Below are 27,899 nucleotides of genomic sequence, written 5' to 3'. Positions count from 1 at the left end.
TCAGGCTAGGATGATGTTGTCTGTATGACTACTGTGGTGCTCTTGGCTTGATGCTGCCATCCTTCTCCCTCTCATACATGGTACCCTTTCTGTGAACTTCTTACATAAGAAAATGTATATTAATGGGTCCATACAAATGTTAGTTGTAGCCAAAAAGAGAGCTATTTCTTTAGCAATAAACAGTTGGTTTTCTAATCTACAGTCAGTCTTATTGGTTTGACTGTAGGTATATGGAATTCTGACAAAATGTAGTGGGGCAAAGCAGACAAAGAACACGGCTATGACAATAAATACTTTCATCTCCACCCTTTTGTGTTTGTTCTCCTTACTTGTAAACTTTTTATAGGAATTATATACTTTTTTGGTAATCACCACATAAAACGGAAGCATCAGAATAAACACAGTCCAGAAAATGAACTGGCATGCTTGATTGACTACTTGATGCCATACCAGCCCCAGAGGACTCTTCAAGGATGCACACTTCTTCACAGACGATGGTGTTGCCTCCTTGTTGTTCAAGATCATGTTTGGAAAGGAGATGAGGAACATCAGGACCCAGATGGAAATTGAGACTGCTTTTGCAAAAGCAGGTTTTTTTGCAAACAAATTCTTAAAAGGTCTGATGATCTTGAGGAATCTGTCAAAGGCAATGAGGCCCAGCATTATGATACCAACATACATGGTCTCATAAAAGATGACAGAAGAGAAGATACACACAAATCCTCTGAGTTGCCAGGGTCCAAGGTGTGAATCGGAAAGAATTTTGAAAGGAAGCATTAGTGTCATTATCAAGTCTGCCACCAGAGTGTTTTTGAGGTAGACGGTGAAAGTAGAATTGCTGGGGATGTGAATGAACACCCAGAGGGCTAAGGTGTTCAGCAGGAGGCCAGTCAAGAAGACCACAGTATAGAGGGCTGGGAACACCAGCTGTGTCATCCGAGTATCTCTTGGGCACCTCTCAGACTTGTTGAAGCCCTGCATCACAGTGGTATTGGCTGTCTCAAGCATCAGCTATTATAAATAAACATGCACATAAACAAATGAAAACAAACAGCCCTCATGACTTGGCAAATACTACTTTTTGTAAAAACAAACTGCATTATTTAACACATTCAATAGATACGATTTTGGGCTGGAACATTTTGAGCATATATCTTATTTTTGGTCTTTTTAAATGTCCTATTAATTTATACCTTTGTGAAATCCAAATAGCAAGTACTACTTATTACATTACAATAATAGTACCCAATTTAAGAAGTAAGAGGAGTACCGGCTAGGTTGTCACATATTATGCAGTACCTTATTCTTATAGTCTATATTTATAGAATATTATATTTAGAATTTTTTAAAAAATTAGCCACATTCTATCTATCATAGCAAGGACATTCATAAGAAAAAATTGAAACTGACCTTTGTTTGGGAAGATACTCAGCTGTATGTATTGTGACAGTCATTAGCGCAACCCAGGAATAGCTTGTGCAGTAAAGGTTCTGCTTTCTTATACTGGCTTTCCTTCCTCATTTTTACTTGTGGGCTTCTGTAATACCCATATTTTCTAGAACCTCTTTATCTTTAGCGCTTAGGAGCACTGGCCAGTGGTAGTTACTGGTTTGTGTGTGCTGAGGACCCAGCACTTTTACTGGCTCAGCAGGTACGCCATCACTCAGCCACATTCCTACCGTTTGTGATATTTTATTATATTTAGTTGTATGTATAGGGGGTGCATACTTATGCAGGTACACACAGAGACCAGATTTGTTGGATTGCCAGGAGCTGGAGTCACAGGCAATTATGAGCCACCTGAAGTGGGTGCCTGGAACATGCTTTCTTTGTTTTGTAATTTTTTTTATTAGTTCAAATTAGGAACAAGCTTGCTTCACATGTCAATCCCTTCTCCCTCTCCCTCCCCCCACCTAACACTCTCCCCCAACCTTCCACCTCACCCCCACCCTATCTACCCACCACTCCCCAGGCTGGGTAGGGCCCTCGACGGGGGCTCCCCAAAGTCCACCACATCATCCTGGGCCAGGCCTAGGCCCTCCCCCATGTGTCCAGGCCAAGACATGTCCCTTCTTACACCAGGGAAAAATACTAATACACTACCAGGGGCCCCCTAGAGTACAGAGGCCTTCTCATTGTCATCCATGTTCAGGGGTCTGGATCAGTCACTGCTGGCGTCACAGACAGCAGTTTGGGTCGATGTGTTCCCCCTTGTTCAGGCCAGCTGTTTCTGTGGGTTTCACCAGCCTGGTACCAACGACCTCTTTGAATGAAGATTCTTCTCTCTCCACAACTAGGTTCCAGAGTTCAGTTCAGTGCATATCTGTGGGTGTCTGCCTCTGCTTCCATCAGCCACTGGATGAGGGCTCTAGGATGGCATAAAAAGTAGTCATCAGTCTCATCATAGGGGAAGGGCATTTAGGCTATCCCCTCCACCATTGCCTAGATTGTCAGTTTGTGTCATCCTTGTAGATCTCTGGAAATCTCCCTAGTGCCAGATCTCTCCTCGGACCTATAATGGCGCCCTCTGATATGGTATCTCTCATCCTGCTCTCCTCTATTCTTCCCCCAACTCAACATTTCTGTTCCTCCATTTCCTCCTCTCCCCTCCTCTTCTCCTCCTCTCATTCTGGCAGCTCCCTCTCCCCTACCCTCATGCTCCTAATTAGCTCAGGAGATCCTGGCCCTTCCCATTCTCGGGGGTCCATGCATTTTTCCCTTTTAGAGTCTTGTTTTTTTTTTTTTTTAAGATTTATTTCTTATATAGACAGGAGTCTAGATGGCACCAGCTTTCATTACAAGTGGTTGTGAGCCAACATGTGGTTGGTAGGAATTGAACTCAATACCCCTGGAAGAGCAACCAGTGCTCTTAACCACTGAGCCTTCTCTCAAACCCTGGAACATGCTTTTAACTGCTGTAGTATTTCTTCAGCCCCCAAATTTATTTATTTTTTATTATTCATGGTTCAGTGACGTTTTCCAATACCTCATCTGTAACAATAGGAGTTTAAACGATGGAGAAAACAGTATCATTTACAACCAAGCAAGAGGATAAGGTACGATTTGAAAATCAGGGTACCTTCCGTACCCTACAGGATATCTTGGGAGAAGTCTGTATGAAGAGGAGTAGTCTATTTATTTCTGCAGGCATTGTTGTCTGTCTTTTGATTCCCCAGATCTCTGGGATATAACGTGCCACATTTTCTAAGAAGTGGGAGCTACTGTCCCTGGACCTTTCTATCATTTGATAGTAAGGCTAAACAAATGTTTTAAGGAGCTGTACATCTTTTCCTCATGTATCAAGTTTGAAGGTATCATCTACTTAATGGGAATGTTAGGGAAGTGGATGGTTGCTAGCACTGAGCATATCAGAAGAAAAAATGCCAATCAGTCATTGCTTTGGTTTTCTGAACTGCCATTTTGAAGATACAGAATGCCACTATGAGAAAGCCATTTTGGGAAACCACCTGCATTCTAGAGACTAAAAAGAGTTTTGTGAATCAGTGCTTGGCCAAGATGTGTCCAATGTTTAATTCTCACAAAGTGTGGGGAAAGTTATCGTGTGTGACAGTGTGCTTGCCTGCCAGACAGATGAAGGGAAAGAGGAAATTAGGTGACCTTAGGGAGGATGTGTGGCTATCTATGGCAAGTTTCACTTCATATTTCTTGCCACACGCTTGCTGTAAAGTTGGACCATCTACAGGGCTTGATCTAGTAGAACATTCTTTAGGATTCTGAATACATAGATTCCACACTTGAATATTTTAAAATGGAATGCATTTTGATACCTAGGAACTTTGGTTAATCTCCAGAATGGGTGTCACAATTTAAAAGTTTTCTCTTTGACTGAAATACGTTCAAATTTCACTGATGTGATGGACCATAATTTAAATATGTATCTTTTTGCTTCAGAAGAGGATAAAAACCTAGCAAAAACAATTTTAAGGTATAATATTTTAGCCTATATAACTAATTTTGATTTTCTCCATAGCCTACAATCCAATATAAAAATGAAGGTCTTCAAAGTTTCACTTTAAACAAAGGAAATTCTGTACAGGATAATTTCATAATATGAGACCTAAAAATCACATTTTGCTCAAATTTCAAAATGCCAAGTGTGGGAAACTTTGAAAAGAGGAACTGATTAGCAATGTCCATTTCAAGGGTCACAAAGGTACATTCTTTTGTTTGTGAAATACATATTTATTTGTGTGTGTGTGTGTGTGTGTGTGTGTGTGTGTGTGTGTGTGTGTTATTTCTTCAGTGAGTCAGTTCTCTCTTTTCAACATGTGGGTTCCATGGATTGAATTCTGTATTTTCATATTTCATTAGCTGAGCCATCTTCCTGGCCCTAACATTTTTTAAAATTTATTTTTCATTTTACATAGCATCCCCTGATCCCCTCCCTCTCCTTCTCCTGACCCCCAGCCTTCCCCATCCCCACTCCCCATCCACTCCTCATAGGGTGAAAGGCCTTCCTTGGGGAGTCAACAAAGTCTGGCATACAAATTGAGGCATGTACAAGTCCCTCCCTCCTGTGTGAAGGCTGAGCAGGGTTTCCCACCATAGGGGATGGGCTCCAAAAGGCCAGTTAAAGCTCTTGGGATAGGTACTGGTGCCACTGGCAGGGCCCCACCCCAACAGCTCAAGTCACATGACCATCACTCACATTCAGAGGGTTTAGTTTGTTCCCATGCAGGTTCCTCAGCTGGCAGTTCATAGTCTGTGAGTTCCTCCTAGTTCAGATCAGCAGTCTCTGTGGTTTTCCCCATCGTGGTCTTGACCACCTTTGTTCATATGATCCCTCCTCCCTCTCTTAACTGAACTCCAGGAGCTCGGTTCAGTCCTAGTCACTGTATTTGCTTCCATCAGTTACTGGATGTAGGCTCTATGATGACAACTATGGAAGTCACTAATCTGATTAAAGGGAAGGGCCCACTCAGACACCCTCTCCACTATTGCTAGGAGTCTAATACGGGGTCATCCTTGTGGATTCTTGAGAATTTCTCTAGCACCAGGTTTCTCCCTAACCCCATAATGGCTCCTTCTATCAAGATAACTCTTTCATTGTTGTCCCCCTCTGTCCCTTTTGCAACTGGGTCTTCTTGATCCCTCATGTTCCCATCTCTCATTCACCCTTCTATCCCCCTCCAAGTTTACCCAGGAGATCTTAACTGTTTTTCCTTATGGGACCTTCCATGTATGTCCCTCTTACAGTTCCCCCTTTTTACCTACCTTCCTGGGGTTGTGAATTGTAGTCTGGTTATTCTTTGTTTTACATCTAATATTGACTTACAAGTGAATACATACCATGTTTGTCTTTCTGGGTCTGGGTTACCTCACCAAGGATATTTCTTTGTTTTTTGTTTTCTAGTTTGATCCATTTATCTACAAATTTCATGATGCCATTGTTTCTTTCTGAAGAGTAATAATCCATTGTGTCAGTGTACCACATTTTCCTTATCCATTCTTCAGTTGAGGGGCATCTAAGTTGTTTTCTGGTTCTGGCTATAATATATAAAGCTGCTATATAGTTGAGTAAATGTCCTTGTGGTATGATTGTTCATCCTTTGGGTTTATGCCCAAGAGTGCTATTGCTGAGTCTTGAGGTAGAGTGATTCCCAATTTTCTGAGAAACTGCTATTCTGATTTCCAAAGAGGTTGTACAAGTTTGTACTCCCACCAGCAGTGGAGAAGTATCTCCCTTTCTCCACATCCGCTCCAGCATAAGTTGTCATTGGTGTTTTTGATCTTAGTCATTCTGACAGGTGTAAGATGGTATCTCAGAGTCATTTTGAGTTGCATTTCCCTGATAACTAAGGATATTGAACAATTCCTTAAATGTCTTTTGGCCATTTGGGATGCTTCTGTTGAGAATTCTGTTTAGATCCTTATCCCATTTTTAATTGGCTTATTTGGTATTTTGGTGTCTAGTTTCTTGAATTCTTTATATATTTTAGAGATCAGCCTGCTCCTAGATATGGGGGTGGTGAAGATCCTTTCCTATTCTGTAAGCTGCCGTTTTTGTCTTATTGATCATCTCCTTTACCTTACAGAAGCTTCTCAGTTTCATGAGGTACCGTTTATTGATTGTTGCTCTCAGAGTCTGTGTGTGTGCTACTGGTGTTATATTTAGGAAGTGGTCTCCTGTGCTAATCCATTTGAGGGTACTTCCCACTTTCTCTTCTATCAGATTCAGTGTGGTTGGTTTTATATTGAGATTTAATCCACTTGGGCTTAAGTTTGTGCATAGGGATAGATATGATCCATTTGCATTTTTCTACATGTCAGCATCCAGTTATGCTAGAACCATGTCTTGAAGATGCTTTCTTTTTTCCATTGTGTAATTTTGGCTTCTTTGTCAAAAATCAGGTCTTCATATGCCGTGGTCTCGCCTGTATCAGTCCCACGATACAGAGGCCATCTATTCAGGACTTTGGGGCTACGATCAGAACCAGCCAAACAGCTCCGGGGAGTATGGATGAGGGAAGTCTTAGCTACCCAGTAGCGTTAAGGATGAGACAGAGACATCTTGTTATCTCAGGAGGGCTCTCAGTCTATATTGGAGACCATGGGTTTATTCCAGCATCATCTTAAATAACTCTCCAAAAGCAGGGATACTGGCAGAAGATATCTCTTATCATGTATATAAGACTGACTAGGAAACATTTCCTTTAATCCTACAGATAGTCCTAGAAAGCACATACTCAAGTCCTGAGACATTCTACAAGGGTACATCCCACTAGCCCTCAGGATGGATGTGGGTCCACCTAGGGTCTAGGTTTTTACACAAACTAGGTGCCATTCTCCACTGTGGCCAGGCCATCAGGAGGTAACCAGCTGACATCTAAAACACAATAGGAGATTAGAGTTCCTAGGATTGAGTTGAGGCCTATTAGAAATATTATATTTGGGCCCCAGCCTTCATAGATGTGTAGGTTAGTATCAAGGTCTTCAATTCAATTCCATTGATCCGTGTGTCTGTTTTTATGCCAATAACAAACTGTTTCTATAGCTCTATAGTAGAACTTGAAATCAGTAGAACTGGAAGTTCCCTTATTGTACAGAATTGTTTTGACTATCCTGGCTTTTTTTTTCATATGAAGTTAAGTATTATTCTTTTGATGTCTGTGAAGAACTGTGTTGGGATTTTGATGGGGATTGTATTGAATCTGTAGATTGATTTTTGGTAAGATTACAGTTTTTTTCTATGTTGATCCTACATATTCAAGAGCATGGGAGATCTTTCCATTTTCTGATACCTTCTTCAGTTTCTTTCTTTGAAGGCTTAAAGTTCTTGTCATACAGGTCTTTCAATTGCTTGGTTCGAGTCACCCCAAGATATTTTATGTTATTTGTGGCTATTGTAAAGGGTGTTGTAACATTTTAAATGAGAGTTTCAAAGTGCTTTCCTTGGTCTGTACATTAGCAGATCCTCCCAGCAAAGCTAATATCTGTTAGAAAAGGTCTTCCCTTTTAAAGGGTCCATCTGAGAGCTGTTCCTAGAGCATCTTGGAAGCACCATCTCAAAGCTAGAGGGGTTAGGTCCAAGTCTTTGTCCACCTGTCTTTATGATGTAAATACACAACATTATCACCTTTATGAAGTTAAGGGGATAAGATGAATGACTGTCTACCACATGCTTACAATGATGCCTGTTATGAGAGATGCTATGCAAGCTTGTTAAGTCAACTAAAAAGAAAACTGGAATGCTATTGGTTTCGTTCATGAAGGCCAGGAAGGAAGAAATAAAAAACATGCAGTGAAAAGTCTCATAATTTAGGAGCTTGCCAAGTGGGAATAAACTAAAGATTGGAATTCTATATGCTTCAAGGAAATAAGAGTCAAAAATAATAAAAATAAAAATAGCTATGCTATTATTGGTTATTATGTTATGACAGTTCTTATAATATCTATAGAGCCTAGCCTCATTTTAGAGATGAAAAACTAAAATGCAGAAATTAAGCAGTTCCCCAAAATAGTGGTAACAGAGACTACTACAAACCCACCATTAGCCCTATAGCCTGCCTTGTGCCCTCTCCCCGAGATATCAGCAGGATGAATCTGGAGTGATTTACCCCATTATAGAGTTCTTTTCCCAAGACCCACTGATTGATACACGGAAATCAAAAAGCCATGAAGTTGAACAAACTTGTAGTTCTGTCTGCTACAAACTCATGTTTAAGGTGGAAAATGTAAATTGTCCAATTGTTTTGGTCAGGAAGGAGATGGTATGCAGTGGGAATTGTCTGCCATTACTTCCATTTTCTCAATTTGATCAAGGTTAAGAGTGAGAGGCCATCTGGTGAGATAGCTAACATGTATCATGAAAATAAGATTTGAAAAGTAAAAGTGTTTGCTGTCATTTGGGATGAAAGTTGAAGTGGATACTCCTATATACCTAGAAGAGACTTCTCATTTCATCTGAAATATACTAAGGTGCTTTCCTTAGATTGTGTGAAATTGTTTTAAACTTTCCATATTACCATAACCAAAAGTGATAGTAAGCTAAACTGTGTAGTTTACAAGTAGATGTCCTTAACTATTGGGAAGTGAAAATCAGTATTAGATTCTCTTCATTTAACTAGAAACAGAACAAGCAGTACACTCACAGTATTTTTTCAAATTCTTAATATTTAGTGACAAGGTGGTTTTTTTTATCATAAAAGAAAGCATATGTTTGAAAATTCAAAGACATAGGAAATGGCTCAGTAGGTAAAGCACTTGCCACACAAGCATGGAAACATAAATTTATATCCACAAATTGCTATAGAGCTAGATAGGTAGTGTCTGTATCTAATCTCAGCACTCCTATAGTGAGATGGGGGTGTGGAAACAGAATTCCCTAGAAGCTTGCAGGCCAGTTAAGTTGATATATGCAGCACTGAAAAAGAGACCTTAATCAAGCAATATAGCAATGATGACTGACACCCAAGGTTGTCTTCTGATACCTATATATGTGCCAATGGTATATAAAAAAAATACACATATATACATCATACATACAATCACATACATAACTATTAAAAAAATCTTCCAAATACCAATGTGGTTGATACTGGTGAAGATATAATATATATATATATATATATAATATATATATATATATATATATAGTGCAAGTATTTATTCATGCTTATTTGGATAAGCATAAATTGTTTTCTTTTAGTCTATGTTAGTATATATGTAATGACCATCATAATACCCATGACTTCCTCATATTTAGTTAAGCTGCTATTGATGAACATTTAGTTTGACTTTTCTCAACTATTACTGCTGGATGTACACATCCATATACTCTTATGTGTTTCTTTCAACTTAAGTAAGATTGGGTGGATCAAGGGTTATGCACCAGAATGTCATGTAATATTTTCAAATGGATTTCTATAAGGAGTGTATCAATTAATAATCACATTCTCAAATTCTTTTTAATTAAATTTATTCATTTATTTTACTTCCAGACCTCAGTTTCCCCTCCCTCCTCTCCTCCAATTCCTTCCTTCCACTTCCCTTCTGCTCCTCCCATCCACTCCCCCAACTTTATTGTTCAGAAAGGAGCAGGCCTTCCATGGGTGCCAACAAAACACGGCATATCAAGTGGAGGTAGGCCTAAGCTCCTTCTCTTGTATTAACACTTGGAAAGGCAACCTATGATAAGGAATAGGTTTCTAAAAACCAGTGAAAGAGTCTGGAGACAGCCAAAGCTTTCCCACCGCTAGGAGTCCCACAAGTAGACCAAGCTACACCTCTGTCACATAAATGAGATCATTCAAGTCCCAGCCTCTATGCTTTCTTAGGGTTCAGGCTAGGGGCTTAGATAGCAATTGGGTAGGAGGGTTTGGCTAAAAAGAGTTCTGAGGGAGTAAACCAAGGGTTTTGAGGGAATAAACCTACTCATCTACGTTCCTCTCATGGTTCTTTATTCTTCAAGAATGGAGGCTTTTTTTATTCCACAAGGAAGGCTTTTAGTTTTTATACCCAATACAGATACAATTAACAATTCTGACAATAGCAAGGATACAGGCATGCATATCCCCCAGAACCAGGAAGGCATATAAAATCTTGAAATAAATAGAAAAGAGCCCTTTATCTGATGTGGGGTGGTGAAGATTTTCCCCTTTTTGCAGACTTCCCTTTTGTCCTATTGACCATTCCTTTGACTTACAAAAGCTTTTCGGTTTTTATAAGGTCATATTTATTAATTGTCCTCTCAGTGTCTGTGCTACTGGTGTTCTACTCAGGAAGTGGTCTCCTATACCAATGTGTTCAAGGCTATTTTCCACTATGTATTCTGTCAGATTCAGTGTATCTGGATTTATGTTGTGGATTTATGTTGATCTACTTGAACTTGTATATCAGGGTGATAGATATGAATCTTTTTGCATTATTCTGCATGTTTATGTCCAGTCTTGTCTTGTTGAAGATGCTTTCTTTCTTCCATTGTATAATTTTGGCTTCTTTGTCAAAAATCAGGTGTTCATAGGTGTGTGGATTTATATCAGCATCTTTGATTCAATTCCATTGATCCAGCTGTTGGTTTTTATGGTGATACCATGCTATTTTTATTACTATTGCTCTGTGGTAGAGCTTGAAATCAGGGATGGTGATACCTCTGAAAGTTCCTTTATTGTACAGGATTTTCTTAGCTATTCTGGTTTTTCTTTTATGTTTTTCAATGTGAAGTTGAATATTGTTCTTTTAAGGTCTATTAATAATTGTGTTGGGATTTTGATGGGGATTGCATTGAATCTTTTGGTAAGTTGGCCATTTTTAGTATGTTAATCCTACTGATCCTTGAGCATGGGGGAATCTTTCCATCTTCTGATATCTTCTCCAGTTTCTTTCTTCAAAGATTTATAGTTCTTGTCATACAGGTCTTTCACTTATTTGGTTAGAGTTATCCCAAAATATCTTATATTGTTTATGACTGTTGTATAGGGTGTTGTTTCCCTCATTTATTCCTCAGCCCATTTATCATTTGTATATAGGAAGGCTACCACATTTTTTGAGTTAATCTTTTATCCATCCGCATCACTGAAGATGTTTATCAGCTCTAGGAACTCCCTGGTAGAATTTTGGGGCTTATTTATATATGCTATCATACCCTCTGATAGTTTGACTTCTTCCACTGATGTTTAGGCATCTGGATTTTGGATGATATGTCTGTGTGAGGATTCTTGCATTTGTCTTTGTTGAATAGGTGTTTTGTTCCTTTGTTTTCTGTTTCCTCTCTTGTCTTCTGGCCTAAGTGACCAAGGGTCTGGGCAACTAGCTCATCTTCAGGTCCAGTATGGTATCTCTGCTGATATTTGTGAGGTCTTGGATGCCTACATTCAGCCTGGCCTCCTGTAAAGCTGAAGTCTTCCAAAGTTGTATTTCACATCTTCAGTTCCCCCTGGTGACTCTAATCCCACTGTGGCCATTGCTCACTAACAGTAGAAGACTGAAGGGCCCAGACCCTCACCCAGCCCCCTACTTTGACAGCCATGACAGGATACAGAAAAGAGCCAGAAAAATGTAGGCCCCTGACTCAGCAGGAGGTGCTGAGCCTCCCCCTCCAACTTTGCCTGACCTTGGCCTCATTACTGGGAATAAACTGCCAGATACCCTCCATGTGGTATGGAAGCAATCAGAAGTTAGCTGGCAAGCTTTGGAAATGCTTTACTGGTAAGAGTGGAATGCAGTAGGTAGCAATGGCACTTGGATGGCCTCCAGGCATAGCAACCTTTCTGCAGCTGCAGCTGACCAATCAACTCAGGACAGGTTCCCCCAGCCCAGTGGTGCACCAATCCTCGGACTGTTGCTATACAACTAGCAGACCCCCAGACTTCCCCCTTGCTCTACACCCAATATATATGCCCTGCTCCACTGTGGTTTGTGGTCCATCTTACTCTACCTTCTATGTTAAATGGACAGAGAACCCGAGCTAACTCGTAGTTAAAAAGAATCTTTGCTTTTGCAATGGATCTGGTTTCTTGGTGGTTTGGGGGGTCCAGAGTGTGGGCACAACAATACCTGCATGTGTGGTAAGAGGGTTCTGTTTCTGATGTTTTATTTCTGTTGTAAAAGTGGTGATTCAAGGGTTGGCAGATTATATTTCTTTTAAAGGGCCAAGGTTTTAAGTGATTCAGGCTGAATGGTCTTTCTTCCTCCAGCCCAGCTCTGTTGTTGTGGCATGGAAGTCTTAGGTATACAGCTTGCAGTGTGGCTGTGCTACTGGGAAGCCTCACTGTTGACAACTGGAATTTTAATTTCCTAGACACTCCATGTGACACAGAATTTATTCCTGAAATATAAGAAGCTTTTTTAGACCACATGCCCCTCATAAACAGGTGGAATCTGGAAGCTGGAATCTGTAAGCCGGGTGTGTGGATTGGCTCATCTTTTCAAATATTCACTTACACCAAATTTGGTTTCACTTAAAATTAATTGGAGATATGAGATGTGTTTATATATGTCAAAGTATTCGAAGCTGGAGATGGTGACATGTTCTATCTAGAGGAAGCATTTGATAACACTGACATTTTAGAATGTGAGTTTTGGTGAGTTCGTTTTGCTTTGAGACATGGTCTTTCTTTCTAGCCTTAGCTGACCTGGACCTGGCTATATAGATCAGCAGGCTGTTCTTGAACTTGAAGTAATCCTGTACTTTACCCATTGAGGTTGAGACGATAGGCATAAGCCACTGTCTCTTAGACTGTCTTGAATAGGTTCAGGCTGATGTAAGAGTATGTGGGGCCCATTGCCTTTCAGTACAGAAACCCAACAGTGTGATATAGGGCTTAATCTAAAATGTCACGCTGTATATACATAACTATTAAACACAGGTAATTCCAAACATGTTGCAGTTTTTTGTTGTTGTTAAAATGTCAAAATCAATGTAAATAGTCATAATGTAAGTCAATCTTGTTTCTAATTCAAATAAAAAAATGATAAAAAAGTCATAATCCTATGAGCACTATTTGTCTGTCTCATGTAGAAAAATATCACAGTGGATTAGGAGAGCCACAAAAGGAGGCTTGTTCAGGTAGTCTTTCCCTTGCAGTCCCTCATCAAGTTCACACTGAACTCACGGGGCCTTGGTGCAGAGCTTTCATACACTTCCTATTCTACACTTGAATGGTTTGGGGGATGCTGCTGCCCTTTATTTTTCTCATATGCAAAGTAAAGTTTGATGCCAATGGTTGATAGCAACTCTGTTGCCCACATTCTGGTGTTTTTACAAAACCAAAATAGGGTATGCTAGTAGGAGAGTGAAGTACTGTGGCAGAAATAGCTGTCTGTTCTGAATTCTGTGTCATAGAATACAGCCCCTCCTTTTTTTTTACAGTGCTGGAGAGTGAACCAGGGGTCCCATGCATTGCTAATCAAGAGCTCTTTCTCTGAGTTGTGTTCCCGGCCTGCACATGCACATTTTTCACAGTCGCTATATCTCCACATCTTGTTCTTACTGTAGCAGTGCCAGGACAGGAAGTGCTGCCACTTGGGAGCAGGGAAAAAAAAAAGAGTTACATATCCTTAGCTTTGTACCAAAATGTAACTTGAGAACTTGTGTTGGGTTTGGAAAACATTATTGAAGTTCAACAACCTTATCTATATTGTAATCTACCCTTTTCATTTATTTTGCATGATATTTAGATGCTATCATCTATACCATCTTCTGCCAGAGCATCACCTCTAAGGAGCATTAATGATTGAGACAAATGATTTGAACTTCCACACATTAGATATTGTGTTTATATTATAGCTATCAAATATGACCCCAATTTGGATGCTACTGCTTTTATGTATAAATCAAAGTGTCATACCATATCCACTAAATATGCACTAGTTCCATGTTAATAAAAATAAAATAAAAATGTCAACTATGATATCTGACTACACATCTCACCTCCATCGGAATTACATGAGGACTTAAAATCATGACGTGACTTTTCTGAAGAGACTGAAGAATAGTATGTAATAAAAGCTGTATTGACTACAGTTCTTAAATACATTTACTGTCTAGTGTAGGAGAAGGTTGAGCCATTGTTTCTAAACCTTTGAACAAAGACATTCCAACAAAACAATACAGAATAAATTCAATTACTTTATATTATACATGTGATTACAAACAAGTAATGTCAAATAGTCCAACCACTTTCTTACTGGTAGATGTGAGGTGCAATTTGGTAATTATAGTTACTTATTTCTTTTCTTACTAAGAAGTGTTTTTTTTTTTTTTTGCTTGTTTGTTTTTTTTTTTATTCAAGCAGCAGGCATTTCTAAAGCTGATAAAAAAAAAAAGACAAGTGCCAATGATGGCACCATATTGAGTAAATTCAGAATCTTAGTGAAATTGCTTTCTCTAGTGTTAAGGAAGTAGTAATACATTTTTTTAAATATTAGAATGTTATGAAAGTTTACACTCCTTAAGTTAATGGCTTTATTTACTATATCTGTTCTGTATGGAAAGATAGATTAAACCTCTACCATTTATAATAACGCAGGCCTCATCCAATGTCATTTCATTTTGTTGTTGTTGTCCTTCTTGCTCTAAATGAGAAGTCAGGAGTTACTGGGCTTAATGTATTATACCAAACATAAGTCTTCACTTATTACAAAAATAATACTGAATGGTAATGGATTTTAAAATAACCGTGGAGATTACATTTCATGGTTGCTCATTTTGCAGGAATGGGGTAAACCATTAATTCTTTATGAGTTGTGGGTTTCCTTGCAGTATAGCAATAGGATGCAGTTTATTTTACTATACTCCTGCAGATAGGATAAGTAGATAAAGGTTATTTCCCATTTGCTCGGCTTCTCTTAAGTGAGTGCTAATATTTTTCTGTGGTGATTTTCTTGGAGTAGTCTGAACACTACAGACTGAAGCAGCCCCTCGGGTCCCATTTTACATTGGGGTCTCCTCACTTGGGTCACCACCTTCCTGTCCTTTCTTCTTGTTTTCTCCAGAGGGTGACATAGCATTGGAGCACCTCAGCATTCTTGTCAAGGAATTCCTGAAAGACTTGCAAAGGAAAAAATAAATGAACGGGTCGAGGCAGGCATTCAAAGACGTTAGCCACAAGGTGCTCTCCTTCACATAGAACAGAGTATTTTCAGCAGCACAGTCAAAGACACTCCGGGTTTGGCTCAGGGTGTAGGGAATCCGTGCAAAATGGAAGGGAACAAAACAAATGAAGAACACAGCAATGATGATAAAAACTTTGACATTCACCTTTTTCTTGGGGACTTTGCCTACACCTCTTGTTCTTATGTAGGACCTATAGAGTTCTTTTGTAATGAGACTGTAACAAACAATGACAATTAAAAAATTAATCCAGAAAATGACTTGACAGATGTAATTGACTATCTCATGCCAGACCAGACCAAACTCTGACTTTAAGAAAGAACATTTCTTTATGTTCTGTTCTTTTGGCCTCCTGTTGGTGAGAATCATGTTAGGCAGTGAGAGTAAGAACATGAAGGCCCAGATGACAACAGAAAGAATCTTTGCACCCAAAAGGTTGCTGGGGCTGGAAGTTTTAAATGGCCTGGTTGTCTTCAGGTAGCGGTCAATGGTTATCAATCCAAGGAAGGATATACTGATATACATTGTAAAATAAAACGTGACTGAGGTGACTTGGCACACCAAGGTTCTCAGAGGCCCGGCTCCCAGTTTGGCATCACTAAGAATTTTGAAAGGAAAAGTTAGAATCATGAGAAGATCAGAAATGACTGTGTTCTTAAGAAAAATAATGAAGTTGGATTTACTTCGGATTTGAAAGAAAATTCTCATTGCCAAGCTGTTTGTGATGAGTCCAGTAAAAAACAGGACGGTGTAGAGCAACGGGAAGAGAACCTGGGTTATCTTGTAGTCCCTGCTGCACAGGGTGCCATTCCCAGCTGTGAAGGTGGTATTGGCTGTGGTGGTGTCCATATCAGGCATCTCCGTTGTGCTAGCTCCTAGAGCAGAGAGAGGGAATGTGAACATATTTAATCACAGGTCATTGGTTTGCTTGTTATTTCTATACATAACTTTCTGAAGTACAACTTTGGTTAAAACCTGAGTTTTCCTATCTTTATGGTGGCAGTTGGTAGGAATTAATAGAAAACAGAATCCCTGAATATTCCATCTAAACAAATATTCCATCTATAGCAAATTAAGATGATATGAGGTGCATTGTGTGATGTTATGGGAGCCTTGTGTTTGTTTTATTGATGTTTGTATTTCTTAGCTCATTGTTCCCTTAGTGCCCGCTCTCCTCTGTCTATATAGGAAACCCATGACAGGTATGCTATTAATGCTTTGTTTATTTCTCCCTCTTCTTCTCTCAAGCCTGTAGCCTTTTGTTTCTGTTTACAGCTCCCTTTTCTTCTGATCCCGTATTCCTGGTTTCACACTTTAGTATCACTGATGAATTCAATGGAGAAGTGAATGATTATGAGTTAGAAGTACAAATGAAATACCAATCAGAGAATTAGGTATGAAGTCACTGTTGGGAAGTTTATTCAATAAAATAAGTAGTACATTGTAGAAAATAAAAATCCACAGACTTTTCCTGTGTATCGGGAGTTGTTTCTGCCTGTTCTTAGTCAGTCAGCCATGCAATCAAATATTAGCCTTACAGAGACTCGTTATTTACTTTAGAAGATTTAGCCCATGTTTTTCTCATTTTCAAGTTGTTCATTTTGTTTGAAGTTTGTATATGCTTTTTGAATATCACTCAGTGTGAATCCTAAAACAGTAACAATAGTAGTAGAAGGCAGCAACAGCCTTTGTATGTGTGACCATTGCTTGACATTTCTCAAAGCAGCCAGAGCATCATTCCCAGGTTTATGGCATATTTAATGGTAACTAAAATAAAATAGCAGAAATTAGTCCTCCTTTGATTTCCTAGGTTATCACACAACAAACAACTCAAGGAAGAGTGGCAGTTGACTGAGATATGTTATATATGCCATCTAACTTGAAATTTAAGATGGAATATAAAGCTTTTCAAATTTCCATCAAACAAATAAATTGATTTCTCATAAAACAGAATTCCTCATATTCAAATATGGCTAAAAACCCCACATAACTCCCATACAAGATCTAACATGATAGATGAAGATTAGCAGATTTCTCTCCCAGATGTCAATGGGATTCTTTAGTTACTGAAAATTATACAGTTAAGAATATCACCAGGAGTGTAGCCTCAGCTCTCAGCACCTCAGAGGTGAAGAACCACTGAGTTTAGCCCACTTTGCAGTCTCTAGTTCCTTTTGTTTATCTGTTCTTCGATGGTTCTAGCAATTCTACCTTAGGAATGCTCATTGTGCACAGTAGGTAAATTAGTTAGCAACTCCCTTAACATTGGGAAATCCCATTCCTTTTGTTTATACTTAATTCTCATTTCACAGTCAAAACATCAACATTTCTCCATGCTCGGCGTATTTTTACTGAAGAACTTAATCTCCTGTACCATTAAGACCTGTGACTTAGTTTTTATTAACTTAATGTTATGCAAACCATGTGCTTCTGATTTTATGAATGGCTATAAAAGGTTTTTGATTTTAAGAACAAACTTGGAAAATATGCAAATACTTCATATTATAAGTCTGTCAAGTGATAATGTCACATTACCTGGTTATCCTGTTGACTCTGAAGGATTTGTGTATCTTCAGTAATACAAGTTAGTAGAACATGCAGACAGGCATCTGGTGTTTTCCCCTGGTCGCTCAGTTTAGTTGCCAGTGCCCTCTGTGATAGAGAATCTGCTGAGTTTTCAGCAATGCAATCTTGAGTGTTCTAGAGAGAAATAAACGGAGAGGGGAAGGAAGAACATCCCAGTAAGAAATTACCTTCCACTGCACAATCAAAGCTCTGCAGACACTGAATCTGTCTGTTTTTAGGACTTCTGCTTTTATCTCTTGGGAAATAATGGTGCAAAGGTGGCTGAGAAGTCATCTTTCTAAAACCAATTTAAGATACTGTGGCTTTTTTCTAAAACCTTTAATAGAATCAGTAAGGTAGGGTTTTTGTGTGTTTGGCGGGGTGGGGGAATTTTCCATGCAAAGCTGAGATGAAGTCTTCTAAACCTGTTCCTGGGAGAAGGGTGCAAGCTTGGTTTCTCAGATGGCGTTCACCTGAAAACATAGTGTGCTCAAAGTGGATGATATGTTACTGTCTCACAAGTAATTCTATTATCTCAGAATGTGTGCTTCCTCAAGGGTGGTAAGCCTTTTGCTTCTTGTTTTATCCTAGTTCATAATGTCATTATTTAAAATCTGTGTTTGATTAACGTCTTTGTGGGCAAAACAGCATCATCCCATTATAAATTAGACTCCCAAATTATATTACGAAAGAAAGTTGTATCCATTGCCAGGATGATTGCATGAAGCGGCCTTCATGGTTGTCCTGAATAGAAGTTAAATAATGAACAATGGATTTTTTTTTTTTTAAGCATTGAGTCTGGATAATGATAATGTCACATCAAATCACCTTTGTATCACTATTATATGCAATTCTTTAACTTTTATACTAAAAAAAAGGCACAAGATACACTTGGAGTGAAATTGTAGAATAAATTTATTGCTGTGTTATATTTATATGAATATTTCTGGCTCTTGCATTTTGAGAAAAACAACATTCATTGTACATACACACAATATTTCCAACTGAAATGGCTTTCTGTTAGCAGTAAAATCCCTTAGGTAGATGTCTGTACTAGGGAGACATATTTTACTTATTCTGAATTTTGAGTGTGTGTACACTCAAATCGAATTAATGGGGTGAAAGTGTGTCGTGGCAGCTCAGCATCACTTGAACATTTTGTTTAGAATGTACATTTAGGGCACCTACCTGGTGTCCATGAACCAGAGACCCCCCCATTTGTATTTAACCATCTTCCATGTGATGCTCAGGCACACTAAGGCTCGAGGACCACTGCATTAAATAGACACAGGACTTGTATTGCCACCAAAATTTGAAATCAAGTTCTCATTCTCACTCACTTCAGCAACTTTCAGTTGCATACTAACTGCAACATTTCCATCACCTAGAAAGAAGTATTGATTGGATTTTTAAGCTTTTGAAAAGTCTGTGTGGTTGTTCTTACCTTCATATAATAAACAAAGCCAATTAAACTGGTCTTACTTGCTGATTTGGGTGTCTGAAATACTTTTTTAAAAAAGGTTTATGCTTCAAAATAATAATTAGTAACATTTGATTTCTTATACTACCATAAATTAACTCACTTTTATTTTATCAGTCAATACTTATTTTATCATCAGTTTTGAATGAAGGAAACTGAGTAGAACAGTCAGGCTAATTGGTCACTTCATCCCAGCCCATGTTGTCTGGTCTAGAGCCACCTTTGTTCCTGAGACTATGCCCATGCCATCTCTGTGGTCTTTCCTCTTTGGGGCCCAGTGAGAACAAAATGGCTAAACTGCCTTTTATCAAATAAGCATTTTACTTGCCTTTATATCCAATTCTATCTAAACTTTAGGATATTTGTAGTGTTTCTGAAATCTCTGTTGAAACAAGTCTTTGGATGGAGAAATACCAATTATATTCAGTAAATCAGTCTGCTACATTAAAAGAAAATCAACTTATGATTCCTACATTATACTTTCCTACTAAAAATATAGATTTTCAAACCCCTAAAACATTCTCAGTAAGGATTTGAAGAACAAAAAGAGCTTTGACCTACGTGACAACCACTAACACCTCTCTGTGAACCTTTTCACATTTTCTCATTGGGGTCAACTGCCAATTTCCCCTTTGATCACCTGATCATAAAAGTCACTAAAATATTTAGTTGGAAAGTGTCTCATCCTAAAACTGTGTATTATCATATAGCATAATTAGTTGGTCACATCTTATCATCCCCCCCCGCCAGTAAAAACAACATCATCACATATACTTTATAATAGAATTATTGGGAAATAATAATCTTGACAATGGACCATTGTCTCCCACCTCACATCAGTATCTGTTCTGCATTTCAGTCCTTTGAGGCCTTCTTTATTTGTGCCATAACTATGAAACAAGAGTTTGCTGTTTATTACTCAAATTAGGTTTTCCTTTTTAAACTCAGTCTTTATCCTCGGTGTCTAGTAAACGAATCACTTCTCTGCGGCCCCCTGCCCCTCACTCCTTTCATAGAAGCTCTTTCTTCAACCCATTGCTTCCTGCTGAACTATCTTTACAACCACTCTGGAGAAACTTCTCTTTTGAGGTATACATAAGTTTTTACTAAAACAAAACAAAACAAGTCAAAAATAGACATGATATATAAACTGACTCTTTGCCTCAATTGGGTCCCTACTGAACCATTGGTTGATGGTCCCTGTTGTGTCTCCAAGCCTGATTTCTGGGCCTTGCATGGTTAGAGCATCTTAGTGAGTAAAAAAGCACAGATGTGCATCATTTTAATGGCTTGCTCCTGTCTCAGCTACCTGCTTTTCTTACCTAAGTAGAAAGTGGAGGATTTGCACCTCTCTTAGGACTTAATGCTCTTCTTACCTCCTCAACCCTGACCAACATCAGTGTCCACATCAAACCAAATACACATTAACCATATGCTTTCATGGTTTCTTTCCAACAAATGTTTTCAAATTGATTCAATGAAATCTACTGTGATGCACATTCACAGAATGGACCCTGATGTCTGATCCCTTTCTCCATCAGGTGCCTGTTAGATTCTGCTTTCTGTTCCTCGTCCCCACAACTAAGACTTAGTTCACCATGCAAACATGAACTTTCTATTGGTCTCTCACTTCTTCAACTTCCCTAGCACTTTAACAGCCAACTGTTTCCTATAAAACAATCCTTTCATCTTCTTTCCTTTCCTCAGTCTTCCTTTATCCATCTTTGTCCCTTATTCTACTGACTTCCTTTTTGCTTGGTGAGCTCACCAAGCATTAAGGGCCAACTTAGTGCTTACTAAGGAGAATAATGGTGGACTTGGGAAGATAACCATTAAAAAACAACAACCTAGAAAATAAATGATTTATGTCTGATGAATGCTCCAACTCTTCTTCCCCTTCCTAGTGCCTGTGTGCTGATGCCATTGATGGGATCCTAACACCCTGCCTTTAGGCAGATGTCAGCAATTGAGATTGTGCATTTTAGATGGCTGGGAGAGCTTCAACAGCTCTTGAGAACTGTTGATTAATGCAGTACAGTGTGGGCTCCAGGTGTGTTTGGAGGAGTGGAAGTCTAGAATGTGAGCAGTGAGCGCACGCACAGGTCTGCACACACGCGCGCGTGCACACGGACACACACACACACACACACACACACACACACACACACACACACACACACACACGGATATATAGTGCTCTAGGGCATTGCATGTGTGTATGTCTTGGTTATTCTTTCAAGGCCTTAAATAGAAGTTGGCATTACCATATTCAGAAGAAGAAGAATCTGAGATGAACTAGGCTTATTGCCCAGGATTATGGAGCTGTTGAGTGTCTTGACTAGGATACATTCCAAGCTCTCTCAGTCCTAAGCATGGTACACTACTGGGCTGTGACTGTCGTGAGTTGTTATTAGTATTTGGATATTTTATCTTTCACTATCCTGGTTTGGGCATCTTTAGGTCTATTAGGACACTTGGAACATTAAGAATTAGCAAAGGGATATAGAAAGATAAGTCAACAGGAAATGCAAATGTGTATTCTTTCTAGCACGCTGAAATTGAATTGTAGACTGAAGGCAAGTGTTTGTGTCAGTGGCCCAATTGGAGAGGGAACCTGGTGCTTACTCACTAGCTGCAGAAGCAGGTATTAGTTATTGGTACTGTATGCAGAGAACACAGGGAACTCTAACACTGCAGTTCCCCATTTCTGGAGGGTTTGACCATTGCTAATGATAAACATATGCAATTTGTTTCCCCTAGGAGTTCTTTAGGATAAGAGGCGAGTAGGAAGAGGATGCCTTAGCATGGACAATGTTGTACAAATAGTACAACAATGGGTAGATAATATGTTGAAAGGTCCAACTGAAAAGTAAACAACTTTATTTAGAAAATAGAAAACAAAAGATGTCAAAGAGAAATTAGCATTGTGAAGTTTGAGCCAGTCATAAGAGTTAAGCCACACCTTGGACAGTTACATTTGGCTAAGGTTAAATCCAGCTCTGCTAAATTCATATTCATTACTTAGTGACTATGTAATTTCTTTTCTCACAAGGGAAAAAGTAGTGCTTGGATTTACCATGATCGTTTGAGGAGTCAGGTTTCTAAAATGGAAGAGGTTAGTGAGCATCTTGGATTATGTATTTCTAGCTACTTAGCTTACACCTAGTGATCCTTACGAGTTCCTTTGTGTCATCTGGAAAAAATACTAATATATCTCATACAGTCATGTTGAAGTAAGTGTAGTATCCTTTTCTGAAGGTACTTGAAAGTGCTAGCAAGACTTTTGTCCTAAATATAAAACACATACTATTGCTGTATATCCAACACCAAGCTCACTAAGGTAATGATATTTCCCTTAAGGAAACAGTATCATCATTTTATGCCATGGTCACATTTAGACAATGCAGAATCTTTCAATAGTCAGCACTTACTCTGTAGGGTACGCCCAGGTCAAATACTTCAGGTCAGCTGGTACTTTATTATTTTTTGCTTTAGCATGTTCCAAACTGGAAAAACAGGGTGGTGCCGGTGGAGGTTGAGGTGTGTTGCAGAGTAGACAGATGCCACCCCCGCAAGCGGGCACGGAGAGACTGTGATTAGTGTGTTTCGGGAGTATAAATTGTACCCCCAACCCTGCAAACTGGTTTCAGAGGCATTTGCTGTTTTTCAGGATGAATCTTCAAATCATGAATGTAACCAGCGCACAATCCTTCTCTACGGAGTCGGAAAAGAGCGTGATGAAGCCAGGCATCAGCTGAAGAAGATTACCAAAGATATCCTGAAAATCCTAAACAAGAAGAGCACCACAGAATCAGGGGGTAAGGAGCCGCAGGGCCCTGGCTCCCACTGCATTTGTTTGTGTTCCCTGTTCTCACAGGCTTTATCAAAGTGGTCCACGTCACTGTCACCAGGGCTTCCTCTCTTGAATGACTGTCACACTGAAATATGAATAGGCACATTTACATCTTACAGTCTTGTGTTCCTTACTAGCAGCCTTTGTATCAATTAACCACCTTCTGTGGGGAGATAGAGTAAGCTTTGTGCTTTTCATTTATGTACCATGTTTTTTATAGTCGCCACTGTGGATGATGTACCGGATAATGAGATGAAACACTCCGCTGGCAAACAATCAATTTTACTTTTTCTTTGCATCATTTTACAAGCCTGTGGTTTGCTTTTTCTCCATTCTCTCATATTTCACATTAGAGGCAAACCATGATATGGTTGATGATTTCATGTTACTCAGAAGGATAATGGAGACGGAGCTCGAGGCTAAAGGTTTGTCACCAAATAATTCCAGGTGAAAGAGGCAACTTGATCTAATGCCTTTTTGACTTGGAATTTTCTTTGCCTATTCTTTTCAAATAGTTTCCTTTTTTTTCCCAAAGCTTTGCCCTTGCATTGTGTCATCACATTGCATAATTGGAGTCCTCTTATTATCTGCTTCATATTTGCCTAATTACTCCTTTTGAGGTTTACATCATACTTTAGTCATGGTTTAAAACATGGCACTATTTTATACCCTAGCACCACCACTGGTCTTTTCGTGTCTAACAGTCCAGTAATAGAAAGGAGGAAAAAGTGGCATTTGCCCTGTGTAGAGCTCACTTTGCTGCTTGAGCTTTTCCTTCTTGAGAAGAAACAGCTGGGAACCCTTCCCATTTCTATGACTTTAGCAGGATATACTACTAAGGCTTGCTTAGGAATTCTAGATTTTTTTCCCTGAAAGTGGAAATAATTGAACTTGATTCTTTTTCTGTCATCAGCATGGTGTACCTGCTTGATCACAGCAGGACTACCTGTTTGTGTTTCAGCCTGCTTTCTGAGCCCCAGTGTCTGAGGGAGTGTCTGAGGCCATGAGAACACAGTGGTCCTCATGTGTGGTCTCCACACCATGTCCTAGCTCCTTTCCCTTGCCAGTTCAGGGCCTTCAAATATACCAGCTTTATGAGAAATGACCAAGAACTGAGAAAGGGAAATGAAACTGTCTTTTGTTGGCTTCTTGTAGCCCTTGAACAAGAAACTGCTCTGTCTAAGAAAACTTTTATCAGTTGTACTGTGTTCTCTCTCTCAGAGAAAAGAGGAAATGAGTTTCATCAGAAGATTGAACTTAGAAGCCTTGCAGCTAGCTAGAAAGGACTTTCAACCCAGCTTTTGGTATAGTTGGAATGGGGGTAAGAGGTGCTGATACCTGCAAGAGGCATAGTCATGCTTGATTTATCAAATTAGTATAGAGGGCCTTTGCAGAACTCTGAAATTTCTGGTTTAGAAAGAAGAAAGGAGGTTGGAAGGGGAAGGAAGCACTGTGGTGCCTTTTCTGTTGAGCCTGCTTCCTTCCTTCATAGTATTGTTTTAATGCCAGACTACCATCTGTTCTGTCTATGTACCAAACCGTTAAGTAGACATTTCTTGCATATGGACTAAAAAAGAGACATTTACTGTTCAGCATTTAAAACAGCAGTCACATAAACGCCACTTTAAAGTGGCATCTCCAGAGGTTTTTTTTTTTTTCCTTTCCTCTATTTTAATGATGTTAATTTCAGATACAGTGATATGCATCTGACAAACAGTCTTAATTTTAAGTTATTTAAGACTTTGTTTATATACCAGAAGTTAGCCAACTGTATTTGAGGCTAATGGAAATTTGTCCTTACATAGATACACATACATACACACACACACACACACACACACACACACAAACTCTTAGACTAGAGTGTATCTTGTTGTTGAGAAAACAAAACTTAGATTATTTGAGGCACACTTGAAGACATTTGGTGAACCAGCCAGGCTTCCCTTGGGGATTTATAACACGAAGTCTTTTGTTGTTATGATTTGCCTTTTTCAGATAGTGTCTTCTGTTTTGGGAGAGATTACCCAGAACTTCTGTTGTTCTTCTTGTGTTTGTCTCTCACATGCTAAGATTACAGGCTTACATCACCATGCTCTGTGTATGTGATGCTAGGGACTGAAGCCAGCTAAGTGAGCATTCTGCCAACTGAGCTACCTCTGCTCCCTCTAACTTAAAGTTTCAATAACATTTCCAGTTAACCACCTAGATTTAATGTCAAGTCTACCATAACTTTGTCTGAAAGGTCAACACTTTCAGAATTTAAAGGCTTAAAAATTTAATGTAAAAAGAAAGGAGAAGAGCAATAATGTATGTCAGAAAAATAAGAAAACAGATACAAAAAGACTTTCTATTAAAAGTGTGTTGTTACTTGTACAAATGACATTGATATCTTTCATTTAGAACCACTACTAAATACCAGTATTCTTTCTAAATTGCAAGACTCAATGGTATCCTTTCAGTTGAGCTCTTATGACATTGCATGTGTCAGTAATGGAGCCTGTTTGCACAAATGAGTTAATTGAAAAGCACTTTCGGAATTCGTAGTAAGGCCTACTTCATCATGTCTTCTGTGTTTGTTTTGGTCTTAGGAAGACTGAATTAATGCATGAACTTCATGATTTCAAGCATTTTGTACACAAGACAATAGTATCCTTCAGTTTTGAAGGATACTAGGGAGCTGAAAACTAAATCAAAACTTGGATATCTCAAATACACTTATGACACCTTTGAGAACAGCTGTAGAGAAGGCCTCATCCCATGTTTACTTTGTGCTTATGAGGATAGCTACTGAAAGAGAATGAAGCTTAATTAATTTGCTATTTCGTACTTGTATTATACTTGGTCTCATTTGACAGAAGTGGAATTTTAACAGGTGCTTTACCAGCACTTCTTTTACGTATGTGCACATGTGTGTGGTGCATGTGAAGCTCAGAAAACAATTTCAACTGCCATTCTTCCAGCGCCCTCCACTATTTGTTTGTTTGTTTTGAAAGATGGTCTTTTACTGGCTTGTACTCAACAACTAATCTTTACTAGCTGTCCTATATCTGCCTCCCAGTGCTGTGATTACAGGCAGGTGTCACCACTCCTAGCATTGTTTTTTAAACGTGCGTTCTGGAATCTGCACTGGGAGCGTCATGCTTGCAGGGCCAGCAGTTCCTTAACTAAGCTGTCTCTCTCCCCCAGTGCCAGAACATCTTACTAATTTATTCATTCTGGTATCACTATCAGTTGAATCAAATTGAAGGATGAAAACTTGGTTTGTTTTTGTGTTTGGCTTAATGTTCAAAGTTGAGTCAATTTTTGATGTAATTTCTTAAAGCATTGCATTTGCCACTAGCCAAGTATTGTGGCGTAGCATGGAATATTGCTGACTTCCTATGCTTTCAGTAGAGAAATGAAAGACATGAGCTGTCTGAACAAAAGTTTCCCACATGAGACTCAGTCACAGAGCTCCTTCTGAGTAGCTGCTGACCATGTAGCACACAGTGCTGAGCATCCTGTAGGCCAACTGCTACTTTCAGTCTTTGTAAATCCATATATGCAATTCTGTTTCTAGATACTTTATTGTATTTTTGTTTTTTGTTCTTAGCTTGAATAAAACAAGAATTTCCCCCAAATAAGCAACATTGTATAAATTTCTTCATAAATAAATGTGCATATTTATTTAACTGATTTAGAAAAATACCCAGGCAAGGCTAAAAGCCAGTTTCTATACATTCTTCTCTGCCTTCTCCACATGCTCCATGTTGACTGCAAATGAACACATAATAAATAAATAATAGATAATTTTTAAAGCCTAAAATATGGCCTGTTTAGTCATAGTGAGCCTTGGTGCTCCCCCCATGGTCATTTATTGTTGCTATTGTATTTTCAAAGTCAATTAATGATTGATGTTCATAAAGATATTTATGATAGCCAGAATCTAGTCATTATTTACTATAATTGATAAATATGTCATGTATTCATATATTGGAATAATGTATGTGAGAATTATTAAATTTTAGAACAAATTAAAATTACCTCCACAACGAACCAATCTTAAAACATAATGTTGAGTGAAAGTTTCCACCCATCCAAGATGGAAGCTGTCCAAATCTTTGTCACCTGGGTGAAGGAGAGGTGGTTTATATTGGAATATTTGGGCTGCTGATGTATTATTTCATGATTTGGAACTCATTCATGTGAAAATGCAGAGTATATATGTGTTCTTCTATATGTTGTACTTCAATATAATGTACCATAAAAAGCTGGGGCAGGGGAGGTAACTCAGTAAAGTACCAGGACACACATAAAAATAGCTGGGCATGATGGAGCATGCTGTTAATCCCATTGCTGGGGGCAGGGGGTGACTGGATATAGGCAGACCTCTTCTGCTCCTTAGCCAGCTGGTCTAGCCTACTTGGTGAGTTTCAGCCAGTAAGATACCCATCACTAAATAAATAAGACGGTGATATCACCTGAGGAACGACACCAGATGTTTTCCTCCTGCCTCCATACATGTGTGTAATAATATGTAAACGCGAGTGCGGGTGCGCGCGCGCGCGCACACACACACACATCTTTAAAACCATGAAGAGCTTGATTTAAATGGAAAGTAACTCATCTTATGTTTATTTAGTTGGGGATGAAGGACAGAAAGCCAGGAAGAGCAAGCAGGAAGTTTTTCCAACCCCGGAAACCGTTTTCACGAAACTCCAGCTCCTCTCATACTTTGATCAACATCAAGTGACATCTCAGGTAGCCATTCAAGGCTGTTTTGTCACACATTTTGAATATTTCTACCTTCTTAAAAATTCAAGCAATACACTTGGAACTTTAATTTTTATAAATTCACCTTATAGACTTGGAAGCATCTCAAGCTTCATTTTTAAGTGTCAGGTTGTCTCCTTCAACATGTTTTTATTATGTAAGTACTTTTGCTTCAT

General features: G+C 38.9%; 3 protein-coding genes across 3 annotated transcripts in view; 1 reads left to right on the top strand and 2 right to left on the bottom strand.

Moving 5' to 3' along the window:
- Positions 1 to 1,008, bottom strand: P2ry13 (purinergic receptor P2Y13). Its single transcript, XM_035451954.1, has one exon. It carries the CDS (start codon positions 1,006 to 1,008, stop codon positions 1 to 3), a length of 1,008 nt encoding a protein of 335 aa, XP_035307845.1.
- Positions 1 to 27,899, top strand: part of Med12l (mediator complex subunit 12L) — a 320,970-nt gene that overhangs the window by 226,446 nt on the left and 66,625 nt on the right. Inside the window, exons 16-17 of the mRNA XM_027391634.2 lie at positions 22,789 to 22,936; positions 27,593 to 27,711. Coding sequence (XP_027247435.2) covers positions 22,789 to 22,936; positions 27,593 to 27,711 — 267 coding nt within the window. The remainder of the gene's footprint in view (positions 1 to 22,788; positions 22,937 to 27,592; positions 27,712 to 27,899) is intronic.
- On the bottom strand, positions 14,894 to 15,931 carry P2ry12 (purinergic receptor P2Y12). The gene has a single exon (XM_035451956.1). It carries the CDS (start codon positions 15,929 to 15,931, stop codon positions 14,894 to 14,896), a length of 1,038 nt encoding a protein of 345 aa, XP_035307847.1.

This window comes from Cricetulus griseus, assembly GCF_003668045.3.
Source record: "Cricetulus griseus strain 17A/GY chromosome 1 unlocalized genomic scaffold, alternate assembly CriGri-PICRH-1.0 chr1_0, whole genome shotgun sequence".
Taxonomy (NCBI): domain Eukaryota; kingdom Metazoa; phylum Chordata; class Mammalia; order Rodentia; family Cricetidae; genus Cricetulus; species Cricetulus griseus.
This window is presented reverse-complemented; position numbering and strand designations above follow the sequence as displayed.

Coding starts and splice junctions, on each gene's coding strand:
- P2ry13 (XM_035451954.1), bottom strand. CDS start 1,008: ATGCTTGAGACAGCCAATACCACTGTGATGCAGGGCTTCAACAAGTCT.
- P2ry12 (XM_035451956.1), bottom strand. CDS start 15,931: ATGCCTGATATGGACACCACCACAGCCAATACCACCTTCACAGCTGGG.